The 20,812-nt window shown below is 47.0% G+C and overlaps 1 protein-coding gene across 4 annotated transcripts in view; it reads right to left on the reverse strand.

Annotated features, from left to right (window-relative positions):
- NTM (neurotrimin) overlaps positions 1–20,812 on the reverse strand; it is an 858,077-nt gene that overhangs the window by 105,928 nt on the left and 731,337 nt on the right. For all 4 annotated transcript variants that reach the window (XM_036354306.1, XM_036354308.1, XM_036354307.1 and 1 more), the window contains one exon: positions 8,450–8,575. In XM_036354306.1, coding sequence (XP_036210199.1) covers positions 8,450–8,575 — 126 coding nt within the window. The remainder of the gene's footprint in view (positions 1–8,449; positions 8,576–20,812) is intronic.

Consider the following 20,812-nt stretch of genomic DNA (forward strand, 5'->3'; position numbering starts at 1 on the left):
AAGACTCAAGGGGAGTGTGGGGGAGGACGCTGTTAGCGATGTCTGATTTCAGCAGCCGTCTGATGCTACAACATCTTTCAAGGGCTTTAAAATAATTGGGTAAAACCACAAACAGTGTCTGTGGTGTGCACTCCTGCCCTTGGCTTCTCGACTGAGGCTTCCTTTCATATGTTCTCAATTTCAGCACGCTGAACTCATTAATTCCCCCACTAGCCTTTTTATGATTTTTCTTTTCTTTGAAGTAGGAAGTTGCACCGCTATAATATTGCTTTAAAGCGGATCATAAATATTAAACTTACAAAAACCCTTATTGACATTGGCAAATTTCACCCTCGCCGTATCCGTCTCGCTGTAATTTTATAGTTAAAGAGAATTACGAAGGTAAAGAGTGATCTATGAATGTCTTCCCCCGCTTTCTTCTCTCCCACCTTCCTCTGCATGTCTGTGCTTAAATCATTTGCTCAGATAGTGGCTGGATCACTTTGCCCTGGTTCTCCTCATTGTGCCACCGGTTTACCTTCATCCTGATAAACGCTTTCTCTCTATAGGGTGGGCCTCACACCGACATGGTGTGCTGGCTGCTATGGTGGACGGGGACCTGCCACTTCCCATTAGGATGCAATTATTTTCTTCTCCCACCATCGGTGACCACTGTAATACCTTTGGCAAGAGCAATCACTTGGGCCCTCCTGGGATAGCTACTTGGGGGTACTCTGGGAATTTTAATCAAGCACCTTTGTTAATTAGAAAATGGTAGGGGTTAAGGAGGTGCTGATTAAGCACCTTTGGATAGCTATCCATCCTGGCAATTGACTGAGCTTGGGCTTTTGTAGGACTTCAACCTTTCAGACAAAAGAATTTTAATTTCCTCCCCTTCTGTGCTTGTGCCGTGGGTGGGAGTGAGGAGGAAGGGGCTGGCCAAGGCCACGGAAGCGGAAGCTAGCATTGTTGGGCACCCACTATATGGCATTGGCGACAATGTTTGATCCTTGTTCATGTCACAAAGGCATTATTTTTGTTTTGTAGAAGAGGCCAAGCCTTAGTGTAGGGGTAGCCCAGAGATGGGTGAGGGAGAGCTTCTGCTTAAGGATCCCTTTGATGATTTGGGGAACAAAAGTGGAGAATGCTGCGAAGGGATGAGGCTCCTGTAGCTTAGCCCTTATTCATTAAAATTGATTTTGTTTTAAATTATGTACCAGCGAGAATTAATTTTAAAAAGGAAAAGAAAGGCACTGTGTCTACCTATTGGATATGTCTTTGTTTGGACAATCACTAGCCGGGCCTGCAAATGTCTGCTGCTGTGCTCAGCACTGGGGTACAATCACACAGTGTGAGGCCGATTCCTGGCCTCCCTGACCCCTAGGACAACAGGAGGTCCCGTGGGCACCTGGAAGAACGGCCATCGCTAGAGGCACATGCAAAGGGCAACTCACTCTGCCTGACGAAGGTCACCAGAGGCTTTCAAAGTGGGGCATTTGAGCAGGGCCTTAGCACAAACCCAGAGCTTTATCCAAAAGGAGCGTGCAGGACAGGGCTCTGGGGAACAGGTGTGTGTGAGGTGAGGGGGCCAAGTGTGCGGGGAACATGAAGTGGTTAGAGTGACCACAGCGTGTGTGGCCATCAGGGTTCCAGACCAGATCCTTAACACTCTGCCTGCTACACAGAGAAGCAAGAACATGAATGAGGAAGCGCATTGCAGAGAGGTGTATCACTACCGCGGAATGACCCAGCCAGTGAGCAGCGGACGGGAATTAAAATCCAGTTGGACCTGCCTTCAAAGCCCACCTCTTACAGGCAGATCGCCGTCTTCTCTCAGGCGGCCTCCACTGGTGGAGACGGAGCCATTGAAGGGAGCCAAAGCCTCAAAGAAGGGCCAGCCCCGCCCCATCCTCAGCCTGATACACAGGGATGAACAAGCTGGGGAATTGCCACCTGCCCTCAGGGAGCAGGTAAGTAGAGCGGGCACAGTGGCTGTCCCCATGCCCAGCTCTGAGATGAAATGACAGGAAAGCTCCCTATCGTACATAATTGCCTCTCCTGGATTCTCACGCTCCAGCAGAAGACAGACAGGAGGTGGCAGCTGAGCAGGCCCTGGAGACAGGGAGCCTGCCCCACGTACAGCAAAGACACCGATCTCAAGGCTCTCTCTCTTCCTCAGTCCCTCCTACTTGAGAACCTGGGCCGCTTCCTGGTCTCATAGCGCCATGGCCTTCACTGGGGAGTTAATTTTCTCTTGGGGTTCCCTCTTGGCTTACTGCAGAAATATCTGTAGCATGCATCGATTAGTCACGGGGCAACGCAACCAAAATGAGAGAGAGTCCAACAGTTGTCCAGGGCTGGCATAGAGATCTTCACTAAATCTTTTTCCTTTTCTTTAATTTATTTTAATACTGGTTCCTTCCTGCTGGGTGGTTACCCTCCATGGGCAAGGCGATACCGTGAGTTCCACTTTGTGCTCCTGCCCTCCCTTTCTGGCTCTTTTGCTGGAGAAAACTTTCTCATCTGCCATCCTAATGATCCCTGTGCCACACGGGGCCCCTGATGCTGGTGCTGACAGGCTGCTCATTAGTGCCAAGGTGCTGCCGTCAGCCGATGGCATGCCAGAGCGCCGCTCCTGACACTTTTTCGCAGAGCTGTCACCGGAGTCATGGAGCCTGCCAGCTCTGGTCGAACTCAAGCTGTGATACCTCCAGTGCCAATTAGTGCTCCGTGTCCTGCTTGGCTGGGGAGGAAGTCCTGTCAGTGCTAACAAATGGGGAAATAGGTGGGTGGGTGGCAGGTGCAGGGGACGGCGTAGGGCATGGAACAGGAGAAGAGCTTCCATGAAGGGTCACTTTGTCTTCATCAACTCTGTGCCCTTTGAAACTCAGAGACACAAGGGCTGGGACAACCAACTGCCCACTGGGTCTCTCCAAGTCCAACAGGAGAAGCGAGGTGTAGAGGAAAGAGATCTGGCCGTAGGGGAAGGTTGCTTGGTCCTGCAGGTATGGGTGCGGGGGGCCTGCAGAAGTGCCCACTCCTCCCTGTGGAGAGAGAAGGCTTCTGTACCGAGGGCTTGGTTGGGGACCCAATGGGCATATGGTTCTGCTCTAACCATGCTCCCAGGGCCTTTGCATGGCCTTGGGGAAACCAACCCATCAATCTCTGTTCCGTCTCAACTCACACACGGTGGGGAGTAGGAAGAATTTTTAAAATGATGTTTCTCTATTTTTTGTACTGATTTCTTTCTTTGCATTTTCAGTTGGTAACCCAGGGGCAGCAGACCATTTTCACATACAGTTGAACTAACTGTCCCTGGCGACATCCAGGGTTGTTTTACAAAATCTCTTGAGAGATACTGAGGGTTTAGGCACAGGAAGGGTGCCAAACACTAAGACACCAAAAGGATCAAGGGTCCCAGAAAGACCAGACACAGAACATGCCAGAGAAACACACACAATACATATAGCAAGAGGAGGGCGAAGGGAGTTCTCTGAAGACCCTCCTCAGAGTCACTGATGAGCCTCCTCCATTTCTGCAAAGAGAACGTGAAAAGGAGTGTCTCCTTCAAGGAGAAGTCAAGCCCTGCCACAGCGGGGTTCCCCCTAGGGGACCCCAGCAAAGCTCTGAAGAGCCTGTGAAGACCAGAGAAATGTCCTGAAGACTCACCAGCGGAGATCAAGAGGAAAGATGCAGTGGCGACTGCATCATCAAAGTGCAGGAGCATTCCTCATGAATCCAGATGAAGCCCTCAGATGGGGGAAAGGCGTGCCCCTTCGGGCACTGGCACAAGTAAGTGCTTGCTCTCGGAATCAACAAATATTCCTTGAATGCTTTCCAGGTGCTGAGCATTGTGCTAGGAGGCAAAGAATCAAAGATGACTGAGAGGCAGGCCCTGATCTCAGAAAACTCGTGAATTAGAGATCGGGGCATCTCTGTAAACAGCCTCCGGGGCCTTACTGAGCCCCAGCCAGTATCGGGGCACAAGGTGTTCTTTCAGTAGCTTCAGTGAGGGTTTCATTTTATGTGCTTCATTTGATGGGAGAGAAAGGGAGGGAGGGGCAGCCATGCGGGAGCTCCATTAGGACCCCCAGTGATCCCTGCCCCAATGTACGGAATCCACTCAGCAGTGACTGGCGTCATGCCTTCACCTCAGCTCTATGTTCTCCTCCCAGGAATGTGAAGACCCTGGAATCTTGGCCTTCTCTTTAAAGATCTTGCCATCCATCAGAAACTGGAAACATAAAAACTGGGTTTTGAGAACACTCTTCTCTGAAGAGTGAGGTCCTAAAAGCATCCTTTAGGATACAATTACAGAGATGGTGTCTCTGGGTATTTAGGGAAGCCCTTGAGGAATCAAGAACACCAAAGGCATTCTTTTGGAGATAGAAACACTAGCGCTTAAGGGCTGTGCTAACAAATTATTATATCCCTAGATCAGGAGAAATACAAGGCGCAGAGTCATGAATGGGGCATGTGTCTGAAGGGGGCTGTGGGCAAGCTGGTGGTACTTTGGGCCCTCGAGTAGACTCCTAGCATTTACATGGGATTTGAAGAATGGACAGTAAAACGTTCATCAAGATGGATTTGGCGTTTTGGCGTAAGACCATGAGATGGGGGCGTTTCCTTTTGCAAACACCCGGCAGGTGTGCACAGCACTTGTACGTTCCCAGCAGGAGTGCAGATGAGGGCAGGTATCTTTGCACAGCTAATGCCCTTTGTCCTTGAACCCTTGGGAGTAGCAACTTCATATGAGGAACTAAAAAGAATCTATATATATAAAAGCCTAAGCAATTGTTATGACGGGATGACTGGCTGGTAGCTATGATGCACACTGACCACCAGGGGGGCAGACAATCAGAGTAGCAGCTGCCCCTTGGTGGTCAGTGTGCTCCCATACCCAATCTCCCATGGTCCCTCCCCCAGCTGGCCAACTTCCCATGAGATGGCCCCAATTGGCCCAATGGCTGGCCAGGCCGAGGAACCCCACCCATGCACGAATTTGTGCACCAGGCCTCTAGTGCTATCATAATAGGTGGAAAACTACTTCTCAGGCTCAGTGGCAATGCAGAGAGGTAGCTTGGAGGGCCTCACCCCCCTCTTTCTCTTGGATATGGACAGCTGACATTTTCTCCCTCTGACATGAAGTGCTAGGCAGACAACCTTAGGGGCAATTCCCTGTCACCTCCATCCTTCTAATTTCTGTGCATGGAATTTAATGAGCCATTCCTGGTAAAACGGTGTTGACATTTCTGCCTCCCCTTTCCACATATAAGGCGGTCACCACTGGAAATGCATATTTGAAGGCAGCTTAGCTTATTGCACATAGTGACATGTATTATGATGGGGGACACTTGGATTATTCAGAAATGTACAGACCAGACAGGTCAGTCCAGAGAGAGAAGATCCAATGAAGCCATCAGGGTCGCCAAAGGCACTTCTAATGGGGGTGTGTGTAAGAATGATCCTGGATGAGACATGATCCACACATAGAGGATGGGACAAAGCTGGCAGCTGCTCTCTCCCTTCCCTTCGGAGCCCTCGCTAAGGTGCAGCGTACCTTGTTCTCCGAGGAACCTCACGCCTGCCCTAACTTGTTTAAGATAAGCGTCCTTTGGAGCCATTTAGTGGGGAAAGATGAAGGTCTAGCTGCTAAGTGTCTGCAGCTTCAGTTCCGATTTGGCAGCAGCCCAGTGGCAGCTCCGATCCCCAAACCATCCGTCACCGGGAGCGCGGCTGCCTGGTGAGTCCCTGGGGATTTGTTTCTGCTCCCTGTGTCTTATCAGTTTGAATCTGGGATAGCTCATCTGGACCAGGGATCTGGAAAGATTTCATCTCCTTTACACTGAGCCACAGGTAGATTCTGATTATCCTGCTCCGCTCCCCTTGATCCAGCTTCTGTTTCCATAGCAGCTAAAAACCCCGGTAAAAAGGACGCCTGTGAGCCAGGCGCAGGGAACGTCCCCCGGGGAAATGAATCTACTTGATGGCCCCCCAACGGGAAGAGGAGTCCAAGGCACAACGGTGCGGACTTCAGGGAGATGAACGGAAGAGGGCTCCACTGTCAGAAGGAAGACGCAAGTAATTGCGTGGAGAAGAGCAAGAGGGGGGAAGAAAAACATGTGGGGAAAACATGAAATTAAAGCGGAAACATGTGGGAGGCTAAGAGAGAAAGGAAAGCAAAGGACAAAAGGAAAAAGCATCCAAGGGCGAGACAAAAGGAGAAGAGGCTCAGAGGAGAAGGGAGAAAGGAGGACATGAGAAAAGGCCTCACACAAGAGACAGAGGGAGACCTGCGAGAGGGAGGCCACGGGGCCTCTGCCTGACAGAGGGCGAAGCACGTCTACCTGGGATGATAAAGGCCCTGCAGAGTCGCAGGCCCAGCGGCCCTGGCATCCAGGAGCCCCGGGGACTCAGCATTAGGCAGCGCTGACTGGTGGACACCACGGTCTTCGGAAGCCTGTCCATTGGGAGGGTCCCTGCTTCAGAGGTGCCAAGGCCCCCTTTCATCAATGATGATCTCACACACACCTGAGGCCTCCCCCCGGATCGTGGGCCTGTCCTCACTTAGCGTCATTTCACATCCATCAAGAGACTGACAGACACAGGAGGCTCTTTGATGCCTTTGCTCATGGGGTAGAGTCAGGAATGATGGCCTGGGGAAGCTCCTGGGAACTCAGGCCCAACACTAAAAATATCGTGATTTCTCCAAAGACCTCTAGCAGGGCAAAGTGTCAATGTCTGCTAGTAAGAAAGGGGATTTGGTATTTGAGGCCCCCTCACAGCTCTGACAGGTATTTTAAAATGTCCCCAAGTACAGTGGATGCTGAGGCGCTGCCACCTTCGGGAAGAGAGGATGTCTGCCCCAGGGGTCGTGTGCTGCTGGTGGACAGCACTCGCTCAGTTGCAGCTCTATGGGGATTGTGTCCTGTGAAGAGATGCCTGGCCCAGGTCACAGCCTTTCTGCGGACAGACCACTTTCAGCGACGGACTGCTGTGCCAGCCCCCTCACCTCAAATAAAGAACCTGTCTGAAGGGTTACCCCAGCTTCAGAACCGCCCCCCATCCTGTCAGCTGAGATATTCCAAGTGACTGCAGTGCAACTCAACTTCTCCAACTACCCAACCCTCTTTCTTTTTTTTCCTTCTGCAGAGGTTGGTTCCAAGAGCATCTTGAATAAAAGTCTTACACGCTTTTGGGGCACCTGGCCTTCAACATTGAGCAAACAACTACCACTACAGCTCCTTTTCCATCCTTACTACTCAGCAATGCGCACACCTTCATGCATACATCCATATGTGTACGTTCACAATAACCAATGAAATGAAGGCTCTTTATTCATGTCTCTGCTCAAAGTCACCTTCTCAAAGGCCTTCCCTGACCAAAGCTCTTTTCTTTTAGTCAGTATATACGGTTCTATTTTCTCATCCTTATCACCACCTGGTGTCTTGTATATTCCTTTTATGGTCATTTTCCTCATGAGAATGTGATCTTGTTTGGGTTTATTGCTATATCCCCCATGCTGAGACGTGTGCCCAGATTATTGCCAGCATTCAAGAGATATTGAAGAACAAATAAAATAATTTAATGTACCGTGAATAAAAGCCAGCTTAATGATAAATGGCATCTACTTAGATTCTAAATGTTTAATGTTCAAGCCATGAAAGCACAAAACACCACTTAGTCTGGTCTGGTCTATAAGCATCTAAGCATTAAGACAAAGTACATTTTGCAATTTGGTCATCTTGGATTAATCACAGTAAAACAACAACAAGGCTACAAAACAACTAACGGAATAGAGACCGGATATCTGGCAATGCCGAACAAGCCCCAATTTGGAAATTGTGCATTTAGGAATGTGGCCATTTGGAGCTCTCATTTATTTTGTGTTCGTGTTTTCTTTCTCATAAAACAACCAGGTGAACAATGCCATGAAAGCGAATTGTCCACCATCAAATATGGCCAATGACGTTCTCCCAGACATCTTACCCCCACTTCATCCACCACCAGCTGGGACGCAGTTCCCAGGGATTGGAGAGGAGCTCAAATATGGCCGCTGAGCCGAAACTGGTTTGGCTCAGTGGATAGAGCATCGGCCTGCGGACTGAAGGGTCCCGGGTTCGATTCCGGTCAAGGGCATGTACCTGGGTTGCGGGCATATCCCCAGTGGGAGATGTGCAGGAGGCAGCTGATCAATGTTTCTCTCTCATCAATGTTTCTGGCTCTCTGTCTCTCTCCCTTCCTCTCTGTAAAAAATCAATATATATATATATATATGGCCGCTGAAACCTTAGAGGATAGGCCTGTCTTTTGGAGAACACCAAACCCTCGCAGAGCCTCGAGCATTGTTATCAGGCTACCAACAACGAAGGACCCTTTGGATGAAGTCACCAGCACCATGACCTCCTAGCTGTGGCCAGCAATTCTCTCAGTTCCTTTCACCACACAATGCACCAAAATGCTCTCTTACCTTTGGGGGAGATGTGTCTCCAGGTAACCGTGGGCTCTGGTCTGCCCGTTGCTATGCAGGTGAGGCTGATATTGTTTCCTTCATTAATGGAGATATCTGAAGAAATCTCTACAATTTTGGGAGATACTGTGGAGACAAAAGCCAGTGGAAGGAAAATAAATATCCTTTTGAAACATCTCTTTGTTGTCTCACAATAATAGCTGGCAGAATAGCTCGGGGACTGAAGTATAAGGGTGATGGAAACAAATGGAGAGAAATTAGAGGAATTATCTTAAACATAAAAGGAACATCTTACCTAGAATTTATTGTCTATTTCCTCCTGTCTAAACTCAAAGTCAGGAAGTACTGATGGGAATGGATTTCAATGCAACACTACTGTCCTCGCCTCCACCCTCTTCCTGTCTGCACTCTCACTCAAGTCCCCTCTGACACGCATCCACAAGTCATTCTCCACAGTGCATTCAGAGTTGATGGAATACAATTCTGAGCATAGCACATCTCTGCCTAAACAACTCCAATTGTTCCTTATTGCCCAGCTGATCATATCCACCCACTTCGTCCTGGGATAGCAGGCCGTTCAGAATCAAGCATCAGCCTGTTTCCATTGGTATTCCTGCTGATTCTATCGCAACTTATCCCCTTGTCACCCCCTACACATCATGCCCTTTCTGATCATTAAGCATTTGGGGTCTATCTTGTTCCTTATGTCCTTCCTAGAAAACTTCCAGTCATCTTTTAAAGTCCAAATCAAATGCCACTTTGTTGCAGCTTTTCTTTTCTTATTTAATATATATTTTTATTGATTTCAGAGAGGAAGGAAGAGGAAGAGAGAGATAGAAACATCAATGATGAGAGAAACATCGATTGGCTGCCTCCTGCACGCCCCACACTGGGGATCAAGCCCACAACCTAGGCATTTGCCCTGACTGGGAATTGGAGTGTGATCTCCTGGTTCATAGGTCGACGCTCAATCACTGAGCCACACTGGCTGGGCAATGTTGCACCTTTTCTGACCCTTGCACCTCTCTGCCCTCCTGGATGACTCTACATGACAGCTGCTCCTCATCTGCCTACTCACAGCCTGATGGTGAATCAAAAAATGTCAATTAGCCGGACACACTTGGTCGCTTTCTCTCTAAGACCCCTAAAACAATTCCTCAAAGGAAGGGAGGGGTTCGTTTTAATTGGTAAATTTGGGAACCACACTCTGTTTGGTCTTTAGTTTTGGGGCCAGGCTCCCCGTAAGAAGCTATGTTCTGTTGTGGTCCTCCTAGTGCAGTGGTCGGCAAACTGCTGCTCGCGAGCCACGTGTGGCTCTTTGGCCCCTTGAGTATGGCTCTTCCACACTATACCGACTTCTGTGCATGGGCCACAAAGTTTCAATCGCACTGTACATGTGTGCCCGCACATGGTATTTTGTGGGAGAGCCACACTCAAGGGGCCACAGAGCCGCATGTGGCTCGCCAGCTGCAGTTTGCCGACCACTGTCCTAGTGCATGTGTCACAGGCCAATGCCCTACAGGTGTGGGAGGGCCCACCGCACAGCCAGCAGTTGCCTGTGTCCATCCATCTCATCTGGGGTTCAGAATGAGGAGGTAATTGTTGCTACACATCTAAGCTTAATTCTCCAGTATCATCAAAACTAGTGAATGTGATTTTTGGTCCATGTATGACCCTTCATTTGTCTGCCAATTGGTTTATAAAGTAAGAATGTCATTTGGCGCCTATCCCACTATGCAAGTTATTGTCTTAGCATTTCTCATCCACTAGACCCGTGGTCGGCAAACTGCGGCTCGCGAGCCACATGCGGCTCTTTGGCCCCTTGTGTGTGGCTCTTCCTAAGCCTTAGGAGTACCCTAATTAAGTTAATAACAATGTACCTACTTATATAGTTTAAATTTAAAAAATCTGTTTCTCAAAAGAAATTTCATTGTACTGTTGATATTTGGCTCTGTTGACTAATGAGTTTACCGACCCCTGCACTAGGCCATGAGCTTTTTGATGGCCTGAGCCATGACTTATATTTATATCCGTAGTCAAAGCTCAACAGATATTTATAGGATGGGGATTATAATGGTTGTTCCAGCACCTTCCCAACCTGCTACATGTTTGTAACAACCTCAGAACCGGATCGTTAACACACACCATTTCAGTTTTACTGACAGTAGATCTGACTCATTAACTCTTCACAAATTAACCGGCCCCTCCATCCAGCTCTCTTTAGTTTCTTCATGTTAGTTTATTTCCTTGAATAAACACCTGTCAAAGCCACCACAGCGGGCAATTCCAGGGCACATCATCCACCAGCATACAACGCCATCTGGCCTCCTGGAGATCCCAGGGAACCTGACCATCACCCCCATGCCCTGTTCCAAGACTAGAGTGCAACCCTCACATGGAGATGAGACGGTTGGGGATCTCAAGGCTCATCTTTCCTCTGTCTGAAGCATTAATCTAGCACTTTTTATTGCATTGGATTTCCTCCACACAAAAGGGGGTTATCAAGCAGACGTCTTCCTTTAGCCTTTGTTCCTCCTTCTTAAAATACTCCCCCTCTTTTCCATACTGCACACACTGGACAACTCATTAATAAGCACGAGTTGCACATTGTTTCCTTGTCCTCCTGCCTTTGATGCTGATTTTGATCTCTTAGACTCTTCTCTCCTTCTCTCCAACTACCTATTCCTATTGGAATTGTTCAAGGCCTGGTTGTGTTACCACACCTTCTATAAGGTCTTCTGCATGATCTCCAAAAGGGTGTGGCCTTTCCCTTACTACAGATTCCATAGCTTCTTCAAAGTATTTAAATTTACTTTCTTATGATACGTTTTCTCATCTTTCTTCTATATGCTATGAATTATCAGATGAGATAATGAGCAAGAGCCTTTCTCATTTAAAAAAAAAATCCGCTGTTCTGAATAGGGTGTCTTCCATAAAGTAAGGACCTTAATAATTTTTATTACTTGTTTAATCCTCACCTGAGGATATGTTTTCCATTGATTTTGGAGAGAGGAAGGGGAGAGAAAAAGAGAGAGGGAGAAAGAGGGAAGAAGCAAGGGAGAGAAGGAGGAGAGAGAGAAAGAGATGTCAATGTGACAGAGAAACAATGATTGGTTGCCTCCCATCAGTGCCCTGACCCGGGATCAAACCTGCAACCTAGGTATGTGCCCTGACCTGATCAGGAATTGAACCCATAACATTTTGGTATATGGGACGATGCTCCAACCAACTGAGCCACCAAGCTAGGGCACAATTCATCATGTTTATGTTAAAATTCACATCACCTTCAGATAGAAAGGCAGTGTGTGTGTGTGTGTGTGTGTGTGTGTGTATGTGTGTGTGTGTATGTGTGTGTGTGTGTATGTGTGTGATTGCGCACACATTTACCTGTACTCTCACAGGTATTTGGTGGGACAAAAGCAACGGAGAGTCAGTATGGTGAGGGTTGAGGAGTGAATACTGGCTCTACAATCCAGGGCTTCTAAGACATCATGTTGCAACTAATGGCCTTGTCACTTTGAAAGCTAGATCGAATCTTCCAAGACAGAATAATAATTGATGAGTTAAGGACAAAACACCCGATTTGCTGACTATCTGAAAGACCCACATTTCTAAACTCTCTTAGTGCTAACAGCATTTCAACTTGATGGGATTTATTCAGTGTTTTAACTGGAGTATTCAGTTCTCCAAGCACCACTCCACCAATCCATACATCCTGACCCCTGCTCCTGCCCATCCTTGGCACCCACTGTCTTGCTCGCTTCTCGGAGGACAGGCTGCCTGCAGAGTGACGGTGGTGGCCTTGGAGACAGTGCTTCCACTGTGCAGGTGAGTAATTTATGGATCTGGAAAGCACTCCGAGATGCTCTGCAAGGGATTAAGTCACGCCAACGCCATGCGATAAAATAAAAAATGATGGACTTTGTGGACACGGGGTGATTTAGGGTTTGTAGTTGGAAGTGTGTTTAAAGTACATTTTAAGTGGAAATCAGGTCAAGTAATGAATTACTCTTGCTTTGGAAGGGCTTCCTGGAAGTTCATTTTCCTGGCTTCTTACATGATAGCTAATCTGCTAATCATACACTGGAGAACAATGGACAGTCCCCAAGTGGATCAGAAGGTGGTTTGGGCCAGAGCTGTCAGCAAAGTCAGTATATTAAATGAGACAATCACATCCCATCCTTGGAAGAATGATCTAGAATTGTCTCCCTCCCCACTAGCACCTGGAAAGCATCCAACTCATGAACTAGAAGTTGGTGAAATGCTTGCTGTCCTTTTAATCCTGCCTGGGAGTGTAACCTGAAGGTGGAAAATTTCCCCTGGGCAAGTTTCAGAGGCCGCCCAATCATGGCAATGGGCTGAGGTGGTTGACCAGAGGTACACTCCCCACTCTCAGAACTAAAGCAGCAAAGTGCCTAAGATGCCAGGGGATTGGCAGTATCGCTTTCTAGGTGGCAACTTCTAACACATTGTCAGTATTTAAAATTACATGGAGTTAATAGGATGTACCGTGGTTTTAGCTAATCCATATTCATAAAGAAGTTGTGACTAACTGAGAATGGTTTTCTTATACCTCTTTTAATCATGCAGGCTCTTAGAAACATACTAGGATTGCTTTGTTTGTTTTTGTTAATTTCCTTCCTTCCTTCCTTCCTTCCTTCCTTCCTTCCTTCCTTCCTTCCTTCCTTCCTTCCTTCCTTTCTTCCTCCTTCCTCCTTCCCTCCCTCCCTCCCTCCCTCCCTTTCTTCATCAGTATCCATAGCATTGTTCATAGCACGGAGGACATAACCCTGAAAAGGACACAATCCCTATCCCCAAGGGGTTCCCAGTCTAGCAACGTAAAAACAGGTACAGAGCAAACCCCTTTAATGCATGCCAACATAGAGAGATGAATAAAAGTGTCCAGGCAATACAGAGAGACACCTAAATCAGCCTGGAGACAGATGCCAGGGAAGGCTTCTGGGGTATGCGACACCTCAGCTAAGCCCTAGAAGATAAGCACAAGTTATTCTGGGAAGAAGAGGAGGCGAGACATGCTAGGCAAAGAAGATACCACCAAAAATCACCGGCATAATCATTAATGTAACAATACCCTCTACTGTAGGCTGGGCCAGAAGTCGTTCAGGAAACATTTAGTGAACACCTACTATAGACACAACCGTGTGTGAAGTATATGAATGGTATGCAGAAATACACAATTTGTTGGCCTCCGTGAACTTACAATCGGTTTGAGGAAACTGCATATAAATATCCCAGAAACTTGATTAACAAATGGCATGTGATTGAATGTTAAAGGAAGGGTGCAAACATTAAGTTCTGTGCGTGGAGGGAGGGTCATAGTGAGTAGGAGCATCGAGTGGTTTCTCAGATAGAGGGTCTAGCTTGGGCCTCAAGTAGAGGGTCTAGTTTGGACTTCAGATGGAGAGTCTAGATTGAACATCTGCAAATGAGAGATAGTTGTATAGGCTGAAAACGTGAAGCTGTTTCAAGCAAGGCAGAATGACCTGGGCACAGAAGGTTAGGCAGAAGCCCATGCCATGTCTGAAAATACGGGGTCTGTACTACAGGAGGCAATAGAGAGTCCTGGTTGGGACCCTGGCTCTTTTTTTGTTCAAACTGGGTAACCTTAGCCAAGCTACTTAACCTCTGTGTGTCTTTCTTCTTCATCCCTGACATGGAGCTGATAACTGCAAGTCCCTCAGAGAGTTTATTTAAGAATTTAAGGGGGTAAGTTTATAAAATATACTTAGAGAAGCTCCTAAAAATATCAAGTGCTCAATAAGTGAGTTTTATATTGTGTGTGCTTGGCAAAGACACGTATGTAGCTTCAACACAAATGGAGGATCAATGCATTGTATCCGACTCAAGGAGAAATGGAATACAGGATCAATGACTAAACTAGAGCCAGATTATGGAACAGCCTAAATGGCTAGGTTCTGGATATTAACGCTATCCTACAGGTAATTGCAAGCTTCAAAAAATTTTAATGGAATTCTATGTATTTTAAATTTACTTTAAGCAAAATAACCAGGTAACAAGGTATCACAGTGAAAACAGAAGAAATTGGACTCAGAGAAAATCAATCCATATGAGATATTCAAGGCCTGGGTTAAACAGTGTCACTATAAGGATGGAGGGAAAGGATGGATTTGAAAGCATTGCCATGGGAGATGAGCCAGAGCTGGCTGTACCCTGGATGGGGGAATGGGAATACAGAGTCCAATCTAAACACCGCTGTGTTCAAGAGCAGCTGATGGCTGAGCTAGCAGGTCCTTGGGTGGTATAGAGAGAACTATTCTTGGGGAGAACATCAGTTTGACTACTTTCTGTTTTAGACGTTCTGTAGTGAGTGACAAGAGGCAGCATGATTGGAATTAAACAATCAAAGGTCTGGGGTGAGATCTGAGATCTGCTAAGAGTTCATGGCTTCCTAAAAAAGGCAATCAACTTGTTTCTCCAGACGTGCATGCCATAAATCTAGAAAACACACACATGTGGACACAGGGAGACCGGGAAGTGGGCAGGTGATGTTTGGGAGGAAAAGCAGAGCCTGATGAGCCCACTGGATACAGTTCCACATCATTACATTATGTTAAAGTTCAGCCTGCCTGGTATTGAATTTTAATTCAAATGTGCAAACAGTTAAATAAGATAATTATTAAAACAGTATTATAGGGAACCTCCCCAGTCTTGGTTTAGCTTCTACTGCCCAGGTGTTACGTTTTAATAACTATGTCATTAATAAATAGCAATTTGCTGTTTTTAGTACCCGGTAGATATCCTATTAAATCCAAATTAAGATGCTTTATTAAGCACTGCACAGTCCTGTGGGGCTGAGCTGCCCGGACCGGGTTACTCTGCACAGCAAATCTATGCATCCCAGATGGCTTCCTTTGCTGCCCGTGGCATTTCTCCCCCTGCCTCCTGCCTCCTCCCTCCTCCACGGAGTGAAGATCTGAGATGCCCATGGCAACTCATACAGTTTCCATAGCAAAGGCGGCATCGCTTCTATGGCTTGGGACCTTTGTCTTTATGGAATCACAACAACCAATCTGGAGTGCCCCCCAACTAGTCTGCTTTGCAGACCTCACACAGACACTCGGGCCTTTGTCAATAGCCTGGTGCCTGAGAGTTCTATCTGGATCAGAAAACTGTTACAGACACAACTGAGCTGATGCTGGTTCGTGGACTAATCTGTCCTTTCACACTGCCACTGTGGACCAAGGCAAACTCTAGGGCAAAGCTGAATTCAGGCTATGAAAACTACGTTTGATCTAGAAAATTCCTTCTCTCACCCAAAGTAAAGAAAGAAGTGAGGCCATCATGGAGCATGGCTTCAATGACCCTTAATGAACCAGGTCCTGCCTCCCTCTCCACACACATCCCATGTCATTCTCTTTTAGTCATTCCACTGGCCTCCTTTCCTCCTGAAACACCAAACCATCCCTTGACTTGGGTCTTCTCTGCTTGCCTTTCTTCCTGCCTTTCGCCTGGCTGGTTCTGTCTCATGCTTTAAATCTTTGCTCCTGTAGGCAGGCAGCCTTGATCACCTTTTCAAAAGTAGAACTCTCCATACTAGATTGTTGCATAACTGTCAGTTCTTTCAAATAAAATGTGTCTTGTTCATTGATGTATTCCGTACATACCATAATATCTGGCATAGGTTGTGTTCAACAGATATTTTTTGAATGAATGAGGGTGTTTTCACGAGACTGAATGGAAATGCAAATAAATTGACATGAATAAACTTGCTCAAGATCTTTCAATAGCCTCCAAAGACTCTCAGCATCTATAATAATACTGGCAGCTACTGCTTGTTAAATACCTGCTGTATAACTGGTGTTTAGCATATATTACCTTTATTTATTTTACCCCTGCATTCACCCCACAAGTAGATATTATTTCTAAAGCGATATTACTCCTAATTGTCCTGGTTTACTTGGAACTAAATGGTTTCCAAGAATATGGGACTTTTAGCGCTGAAACCAGAAAAGTCTCAGGCAAATGAGCAAGTGTTGGTCACCCTAATTATTTCCCTTCCCACATTCTACAAAGAGGGTACTTATATTTAGAGTGGTCAAGAAACGTGTTCAAAAACATTTAATTAAAAATTGTAGAGTTACAGAGTGTTGTGTTTTAATGAGGGATTATGTGGGTTAGACAATAAATACACACAGAATCATGGATGCATACATAAAAAGATAAACAAAAATCATATACATGTACACACATACATACACACACACACACACACGCACTCTGACACACCATAAATCTCTGTTGTGCATTGGACAGTTGACAAGGCACTTGACTCCACAGATTGGTCACATCTCACAGGCACCCACCGAGGCAGTTCCATTATTATTTCTATTTACAGATAAAGAAAGTAAGGCTGTCTCGGATGTTAGTGGTTTGCTCCAGGTTACCCAGATGCTAAGTGGCAAAGGTGGGACCTGAATTTTGATTATGTATGCTCCCAAATCTATTCTCTTCACATAAAATTAAGGGCCATAGAATGTGGATTCTCCGCACAGTGCTCTTGGGGTCTTGCCAATTCATCCAGCCACATGGAGATCTGCTTCTCCCCCACCATCCTCTCACAAGACTTTATATGTTAAACGTGAAGTACTATTCAAATGTGACTTGTCAGTGTTACTAAACATGCATACTCCTGGACATTAGGGGAAATATGGACATTAGGTGCAGTGGAGGCGCTTTGGTTTAGAGATTACGAGGAGCACGCCTCCTCCCACCTCCCGGGCAGATGCCAACCTCTTCTTCAGAGGCGCTGGTGGCTGCCCCATGTGAGGGCACAGGGTGCAGCCCCGAGGGGGCCCCTTCTCTAGGCCAGCAATGTGCTTGCTGCTTCCCCTTCCCAGGAGGCACAGGTCAGATTCCATTCAGAATCTCAAATTAGATGCTGAACACGCGGAGGGCTCCTTGGCGACACAGCCCCGGGCAGACTGTTATTCCCTTTACCAGGACCCTCCTGTCATTGCTTACATCTCTTTCTTCCTCTGCCTCCACATTAAAAGCATTCATGTTTGCTGGAAAGCCAGGAAGCCCGGGGAGGAAAGCAGGGGCTTTATTCGGGATTAGTCATAAACCACTGGTTCCGTGGTTTGGAATGTGCTCCTCGCAGGAGGAGCTGAAATGTGGAAGGAAGTGCTGATGGACTCTGCTCCCGACCCAGCGTAGTCATTCCTGATGGAGACACAGGAGGCCAAAAACAGCACCACGCATGCCTTACTCCAGGCTTTCCTGTTTTGGGGCAGATTAGTACCCATTGAATTTCACAGCAACCAGCCTGCAACCTCAGTGCTCCATCATACTTGACAACGCCCAAGAAATTGCTAAGACCTATCTCTTCATCAAGGATTGAATGTGGAAACAGAGGGGAATTATTGCTAATTGTGACATGGATCTGACATCAGATAGGCCTAGTTGTTTGGCAGCTTCTAGAATAAGAGCATGGGTTTTGGGTTGAATGCTCATGGGGGGTGGACATGAAACCAATCATGGGCATTCAACCCAAAGCACGTGAAATTCAGCTCAGGCAGGATGGGAAGGAAGGACTGCTGGACACCATCAATGCCCAGCACTTTGCTGGGGGCTTAGCATTTGCTGCTTCCTCTTAAATCCTCACAATAACTCAGGCATTATTCCCACTGTTCGGCAAAGACAAACTCAGGGAGGTTAAGCAACAAGCCTCATCATACAGGAAGTCAGACCATTGCAATATCTCTAGTACGGTGTATCTAAAAAAATTAGCTACTTCCCGTATATTTTCCATTTAATCCAGAACACTAGGCTTTAAATAGCTAATAATGTGCTCAGAGACACTACGCTAGAAAATGGCAGAACTCAAGTCCAAGCTTTTCTTTTCTCTTTTGTTATTTTATTTTACCTTTTATTGAATTTATTGGGGTGACGTTGGTTAATACAATTATATAGGTTTCAGGGATACAATTCTATAATACATCATCTGCATGTTGTATGGTGTGTTCGCCATCCCAAAGTCAAGTCTCCCTCCATCACCATTGATCCCCCCTTTACCTTCTCCTACCTCCCCACCCCCCTTTCCCTCTGTTAATCACCACAGTTTTGTCTGTCTATGAGTTTTTTAATGCGTTTTTTTCTTAATCCCTTCACCTTTTTCACCCAGCCCCCCTCCTCTTTGACAGTGTCAGTTTGTCTGTTTTTTATGAATCTGTTTTGTTTGTTAGTTTATTTTGTTCATTAGATTCCACAAATAAGTGAAATCTGATGGTATTTGTCAGTTTCTGGGTCTGACTTATTTCACTCAGCATAATACTCTCCAGGTCAAACCAAACCTTTTCCTATTGGGTTTGGGATCAAATGACATGTGTAGGTATAATTAAAAGCACTCAGCGAGCTGCTAATCACTCTATACATAAATGCTATTGTGATTGAGGTAATGCAGACTTCCATCAATTAGTGGTAAACAGCATAATTATCTGCTGTAAAAAGCAACCTGGAATTGCTGGCTGGATTTCTTTATAGCATCTTATGACATGTACAATTTCTTCACTTGCATGCCACACGTAGGGGCTCAATAGAAATTTTGACCCCTCCTGTTTCAAATTTCTCCTCACTGGGAACTGTTCATCCCTCTGGTTCCCACCAGCCTGAGCTTTGCCTTATTCTTTGAGGCCTGGCCTCAAGGCCTCTTTAAGCAGTTTCCTTTGCTCCCTAGGCATCTGGTATCTCTCCAGGTTTCTCTTCCCAAAGCAAAAATGCAGCTGATGTCCATGACACTCGAGTGACCAGGTAGGAAAAGCTCTACACCTGCATCTGTGACTTCTGTCACATCCCATGTCCCCTCAGCTGTTTCTCTCCCCCAGAAAGATTTTTTGCACAAATTCCAAAAGGTCTTCAGAGAAAGGAGACACAGACCCCATCTGGCTCAGGGCACAGTGTCCGGCTCCCCTGGCAGCCCTGGCCTTAGCCAGGGACCCTTTTCATACATTTCAGTTTTAGGGTCTGCAGTTCCCGCGGTACCACCTCATTTTCTTTCTTGTTCTTGTTCTTGTTCTTGTTCCTCTTCTTCTTGTTGTTGTTGTTCTTCTTCTTTTATTGCTTTGTTTTGTTAATAGAGGATTTTTCAAATTGATTTTTAGGGAGAGTGGGAGAGAGGGAAAGAGAAATACTGATGTGAGAGAAACGCATCGATTGGTTGCCTCCTGCAGGAGCCCTGACCAGGGCTGGGGCCTGCAACCGAGGTACCTGCCCTTGACCAGAATTGAACCCTGGACCCTTTGGTCCGCAGGCTGACACTCTATCCACTGGGCCAAACCAACTAGGACCCACCTCCTTTTCAACAGGGCTCCTTTTTTTCCAAATTCATAAAGAGGTTAGCTAACTCTTCCCCATAGATCAGTGGTTCTCAACCTTCTGGCTCTTTAAATACAGTTCCTCATGTTGTCATGTTGCTACTGTTATGAATCGTAATGTAAATATCTGATATGCAGGATGGTCTTAAGCGACCCCTGTGAAAGGGTCGTTCGACCCCCAAAGGGGTTGCGACCCACAGGTTGAGAACCGCTGCCATAGATAGATGCTCTTGCGTCTGCTCAGCAAGCCACCTTGTGGAGAGAAGAATGGCTTTCCTACAACAGTCAATGCCCTCACCACCCTCAGGTAAAGCCCACGCTTCCCCATCTTGTGACAGCACAAGTAAACCAGCATGTGCATGTATGTACATGCCATCATAGCCTCTCAGGCTCCTGGCAACGCTGCTCTGTGCTCACAGTCTCCTTAAGACTGCCAGATGGGCGGGCACCACCATGCCCGTCTCCCAGGCTGCCCATCCGGGTTGGATGGAGGCAGCAGGGCAGGGACAGGGCACCTGCCTCCCGGTGCTCCTGCGACCTGCTCTGCAAAAGCTTGCATCTCCGGGCTGTCGATCTGCTGGCTGCCCACAGTGCCAGGCTCGCTTACATTTTCCGCTGCCTCCATGGCATCATCAGCACTTTAATTCCTAATTGCCTGAAAGCACTAATAGTTATGCACTCAACACAAGCTATAAAACCATAGGCAGCAGAGAACTGTGCTGAGCGCAGGAGGAGGGCTGTGGTGAAGTCCCCCACACCCACCCCCGGCTGGGGAATGGTACGGATTCTCCCACAGTCTCTCCTTTCTCCCCAGGTACCTGCAGGGCTGAGTTCAGCGGAAGGCAGGTGGCCCCGGAGGGAATTCCCGCCTCTCTCCATCAGAGACCCATGTGGCTCCAGCTGGAAACTTGCAAACCAGAGTTACGCCCACACTCCCTGTACCGTTGTCTCTGGGAATAACTGAAGAAGTGGGAGAAACATCTCATTATCTGGCCTTGAATCCTGCAGC

The sequence above is a fragment of the Myotis myotis genome, unplaced genomic scaffold (genome assembly GCF_014108235.1).
Source record: "Myotis myotis isolate mMyoMyo1 unplaced genomic scaffold, mMyoMyo1.p scaffold_m19_p_20, whole genome shotgun sequence".
Classification (NCBI taxonomy): domain Eukaryota; kingdom Metazoa; phylum Chordata; class Mammalia; order Chiroptera; family Vespertilionidae; genus Myotis; species Myotis myotis.